Genomic DNA, 5860 nt, shown 5'->3' with positions numbered 1-5860 from the left:
CTGAGCATCTTGCATTAGATGGATATGTGCGCTATATAAAACTACACTATTATTATTATTATTATTAATTGTACTTTAGGCGGTCGAGTTGACTTTTCCCCGACGACGTTGCTGGAAATTCGGCGACAGGGGGTCCAAGTGGGGTCCAGATTCCTCCGACGAGGGGTCCTTTGCTCCCGGACCCCCCGCTAGCGCCGCCCCTGGAACGACCCGCTGAAGACAGTTGGGTATTCTCTTCGAAGAGTACACTATTGTGGATCTATTTTTTCGCATTGCATCACCAAGTTACCAGTCATGGGACCTAACCGACCAACATTTTTCAGAACACATTCGATGTTATAAATTTCTCAATGGCAGTACACGTCACTTACCTTTTCAGCGTACTCATTCTTTGGTACTGCATCGCCAATGAACAATTCAGCATCTAGACCCTTCTCGATGACGTCAGTGGGTGTTTCAGTAATTACGGACATGATTTCTTCGTTAGTCTGTGCAGTACCATTTACCATTTTTATGACTTCAACTTTACTCACAGGTTCTCTAGATCGTGAGAAAAAACGAACCATATTTATTGACTAATTGTTTTGTAGGGCCCTACTTTATATGCAAACACTTTCTAGGCCTCTAACAAATCTCATTTCCGAAAGTCATTAATGTTCATTTTCTTAGACTTATTTTTTACAAAGAATTTCTTCATCCTTTGTTTATACTTCATAATTTTTGTTTTAGTTGGTAGGTAGTCATGTTTTACAATTTTCTTTAAAATTGTAGAATCTGAGATTCAAATAATGCGCAGCTGCAAAATGCTATTTTAGATTGGATAGGCACATTAGTGTTTGGTTTACCATACCCATGGTATAGTTAGGCCTATGTCTATGTTGCTTTTGAAATCACATCTCTGCATAGAAAGTGTAACTATTTTTTTCTGATTTCTCAGCACAAAGATACTTGACTTACCCTGTATCGACTGAAACATAATCTTCTACAGACAACACAACAACTTCAACCTCATCAGTTGACCCTGAGGAGAGACTGTACAGCTCGGCGATATCGTCTGCAAGCTGACTTTCATCAGACACACTTCCCGACATGTAGAATACAAACGCTGATGTAGCAATTACTAATAAGAACAAACAGAATTATATTTCTTAATAATTTCAGTAAAATAATGTCAATGTGTCACAAAATAACGGCGAAGTATATATTTAATATAAAAAGTCGCCGCTTACCTATTTCACATCGTTCACCTGCATATTCTTTAGTACACCTGCACGTGTAACTTTTCTCGTCGTTTATCTCACAATCTCCATCGTTCAAACATGGCGAAGATTTGCATGGATCCATGATGATGTTACAAGTTTCCCCTGTAAATCCAATACTGCATTCACATCTAAAAACATATCCAGTTAACTTATTCACAGGTATAAATAGAGAAAGTATATGACACAAAAGAAAGCACAAGTACTTCATTATTTAATAGTCAACGCTATAATCTCTTTTTTTCTTTGTTAAGAATGATGACGATATCATGCTGATATATAAAAAGATGATATCAAACTACAGAACATCACATTTGAAATATTCAGCATTTACCTGTAAGATTCGTCTGTTGTTGCACAAGTACCCCCATTATTACACGGCATTCCATGCGCAACACATGGATCCTTAAAGTCCTCGCATTTCTCACCAGTGAATCCGGGCTTGCAGGCGCAATCAAAGCCACCAAACGTATTTCTACAGATGGCATTTTCAGGACAGACATCACCTTTTGTACACTCGTCAACGTCTTGGTCGCACGTACTCCCTGACAATGTTTCTGGGCATTTGCAATTAAATTTATCGACGTCATCCGTACATGTCCCACCGTTTAGGCAAGGTGATGATGCACATTCATCGATGTTGTTGTCACAGTTGATTCCTTCGTAGCCGGGCAGACATTGGCAGGCGAAGCCGTCAGTCTCCTCAATGCACTCTCCATTATTACACTCTACCTTGTCGCATGTGTCAAGAACAACCTCACAGAATTTACCAGTGTATCCAGGGATACACTCGCACGAAAACCCGGCAATGTGGTCACGGCAGGTTCCTCCATGTAAGCACGCACCACCTAGACATTCGTTCACATCCTCCTCACAATACTTTCCTGCACATTGATTAAACATTTAAATTATTAATATTTCACCAGATGTCAAGTGATTACTACCGGTTTACCCAACTGAGCTAAGCTGCTTTGTGTGTATTCATTAAAAGGTTGGTGCCTGAACGTTAACACAGTTAATGCATAAAATAACCTGATCTTACCTGTAAATCCAGGTAAACAGGTACAAATGAAACCTTCTAAAGTTCCTTGACATGTTGAATTATTTGTGCAGTTATTATTCAAACATAAGTTCGGCAGGTACGTTGTGCAGTTGGTACCGTACCAGTCATCTGGGCAATAGCATTCAAACCCGTTGACCTAAAATTAACACGTTATATATATACATAACATTAAAGTCTGTTCATCATAGGATTATTTATACGCTAGCATCATATAGGCCTGTACACCCCGAGGGTGTGTGTGTGTGTTTAAATTGTAACACAGTGGATTTTAGCCGATTCTAGGCTATGATGGTTTCAATTCCTCTCGTGTCAAGGTCGTAATAATAATAATAATAATAAAGATTTATAAAGCGCACATCTCCCCCAAAGGTGCTCAAGGCGCATGTCTTTTTTTCACGAGCAAAAACAACTGTCAATTACACTTACGTAGCACATTAAAAAAAAATAAAATAAAATAAATTATACAGATTGAAAATAACATACACGTGTGTTATTTTTAGTGTTTGGTATGATTTGATAATAATACTAACCATATCAACACAGGTTCCATCATTCGCGCAAGGCATTATCGCACAGTCGTTGATATCTACGTCACAATAAGCGCCTTCAAAACCTGGAGCACAGATACACACAAACCAACCGATTTCTTCTACACAAGTAGCGTTATTTTGGCAGGGATATTCGTCACACACTTTTACGTCATTTTCGCATAATTCCCCTTCATAGCCTGTCGGACACTCACAGGTATAGCCGCCGATACCATCAATACAAGTTGAGTTATTGAAGCATTTTGAGTGCATACAATCATTCGGGTTGAAGTCACAGACGGTTCCTTCCCATCCAACGTTACACAGACAGGAATACGAATCAATTTGATCAACACAAGTTGCGTTATTTAAACATGGTGAAGAATTACATTCGTTAAAATCCTCTTCGCACACGACACCTGTATAGCCGGGTGCGCAGGTACACATAAATGCATCGATGTTGTCTGTACAGTTAGCGCCATTTCTACACGGGTTACTTAGGCATTCATCTATTTCAAATTCACATAAATCACCATAGTAACCGGCTTTGCATTCACAAAAGTATTCACCTATACCATCGACACAAATTGCATTATTGAAGCAGTTTGAGTATAGGCAATCATTTGGGTTGAAGTCACAGACGATGCCTTCCCAGCCGATAACACACATACAAGAGTACGAACCAATCTGATCAACACAAGTTCCATTATTCAAACACGGTGAAGAATTACATTCATTAACATCTACTTCACACATTCCACCGGTGTATCCAGGTATGCATGAGCACGTGAATGAATTAATGTCATCTGTACACTTAGCGCCATTTTTACACGGATTACTCTGGCACTCATCTATGTCAATTTCACATAAATTGCCATCATAACCGGCTTCGCATTTACAAGAGTATCCGCCAATGCCATCAATACATGTTGAGTTTCCAAGGCATTCTGAAAACATGCATTCGTCGATGTCTATTTCGCAGAAAATACCTTCAAAGCCTTCGGTACAGTTACAAAAAAAGTCAGCGAGCAGGTCAATGCATTCTGCGTCATTCACACAAGGACTACTTTCACATTCATCCACTTCATCTTGGCAGCTTGCGCCAGAATATCCAGGCGCGCATGAGCAGGCGAACCCATTGACGACGTCATTGCATGTTGCACCGTTTTGGCACGGTTGACTTTGACATTCGTCAAATTCTCTGTCACATAGTTCACCATAGAATCCAGGAGCACAGAGGCATGTCATCGTGGAGTTAGCTATTTCACATGTACTGTTATTCTTACAAAATCTTGGACAATCGGTGATATCAAAGTTACAATAGTCCCCAAAAAACCCATATGCGCAATCACAGATGACACCATTAAGGATGTCATAACATGTGGCATTATTCTTACACGGAAAACTTGCACACTCATCTATTTCATATTCGCATAAATTGCCATCATAACCGTCTTCACATTCACAATAGTATCCACCTATGCCATCAGTACATGTTGAGTTACCAACACATTCTGAAAACATGCATTCGTCGATGTCTATTTCGCAGAAATTCCCTTCGAAACCCTCAGTACAGTTACAGAAAAATTCGGCAATGAGATCAACACATTCTGCATTGTTAACACAAGGATTACTATCACATTCATTTACTTCTTCTTGGCAGCTTGTTCCAGAATATCCCGGTGCACACGAGCAGACAAACCCGTTGATGACGTCATGACATGTTGCCCCGTTTTGGCACGGTTGACTTTGGCATTCATCATATTCTTTGTCACATAGGCCACCATCGAAGCCAGGAGCACAATGGCAGGTCATCGTAGAGTTAGCTATCTCACATGTACTGTTATTCTCACACAATGCAATGCAATCAGTGATATTAAAATCACAAAAGTCTCCAAAATAACCATAGGCACAATCGCAAATAAACCCATTGACGTCATCATAACACGTGGCATTATTCTGACATGGAAAACTTCCACATTCATCAATTTCAATTTCACATAACGTTCCCGTATATCCTCCGGCGCATATACAGTTGAACCCATCGACCTGGTCAGAACACATGGCCTCGTTCTTGCACGGACTGCTCCCACATTCATCAATATCATTTTCACAATACTGGCCACTAAATCCGGATGCGCATACACATGTATATCCAGCTATAGCATCATTGCAGATGGCGCCATTCAAGCATGGTGACGAGAGACACTCGTCTATTTCAGTCTGGCATCGTCCTCCGTTGAAACCTGCTCGGCATTGACATTGGTAGCCATTCACCCCATCTACGCATGTGCCACCGTTTGCGCACGGATAGCTAGCGCACTCATTAATGTTCACGGTACATGTTGTGCCCTGGAAACCGGGTGCGCAGCTGCACGTGAAGTAGTTGATACCATGTGTACACATTCCCCCGTTTCTACACGGATTGCTTCTGCACTCGTTGATATCAACTGTGCAGCTTGACCCCGAATAACCTGGGTAACATATCTTTGCCCCCGTTGATGAGTCACATGTGTAGTGACCATTTGAATTTGAATTTTGGGGAACACAGTACGTGGCGCAGTCGCTATTGTAGTAATTCGTATTGCAATACACAGCAACGTCTACGATGGTCCTGCGGTGAGAAGTAAATATCAAATAACCACAATGAGATACATATACAGGTATATATCTGTCTCTTATACACATCTAGATGTGTATAAGAGACAGCATTTTGAGTGCATACAATCATTCGGGTTGAAGTCACAGACGGTTCCTTCCCATCCAACGTTACACAGACAGGAATACGAATCAATTTGATCAACACAAGTTGCGTTATTTAAACATGGTGAAGAATTACATTCGTTAAAATCCTCTTCGCACACGACACCTGTATAGCCGGGTGCGCAGGTACACATAAATGCATCGATGTTGTCTGTACAGTTAGCGCCATTTCTACACGGGTTACTTAGGCATTCATCTATTTCAAATTCACATAAATCACCATAGTAACCGGCTTTGCATTCACAAAA

At 40.6% G+C, this 5860-nt stretch overlaps 1 protein-coding gene across 1 annotated transcript in view; it reads right to left on the bottom strand.

Moving 5' to 3' along the window:
- LOC117105508 (fibropellin-1-like) overlaps window positions 1-5860 on the bottom strand; it is a 12803-nt gene that overhangs the window by 2269 nt on the left and 4674 nt on the right. The window contains exons 4-9 of the mRNA XM_033246671.1: window positions 2853-5463; window positions 2302-2458; window positions 1594-2143; window positions 1230-1390; window positions 958-1120; window positions 372-540 (exon numbers count right to left, since the gene is read on the bottom strand). Coding sequence (XP_033102562.1) covers window positions 372-540; window positions 958-1120; window positions 1230-1390; window positions 1594-2143; window positions 2302-2458; window positions 2853-5463 — 3811 coding nt within the window. The remainder of the gene's footprint in view (window positions 1-371; window positions 541-957; window positions 1121-1229; window positions 1391-1593; window positions 2144-2301; window positions 2459-2852; window positions 5464-5860) is intronic.

The sequence above is a fragment of the Anneissia japonica genome, unplaced genomic scaffold, assembly GCF_011630105.1.
Source record: "Anneissia japonica isolate Jap-2015-1 unplaced genomic scaffold, ASM1163010v1 scaffold2030_len652032_cov178, whole genome shotgun sequence".
NCBI classification, from domain to species: domain Eukaryota; kingdom Metazoa; phylum Echinodermata; class Crinoidea; order Comatulida; family Comatulidae; genus Anneissia; species Anneissia japonica.
This window is presented reverse-complemented; position numbering and strand designations above follow the sequence as displayed.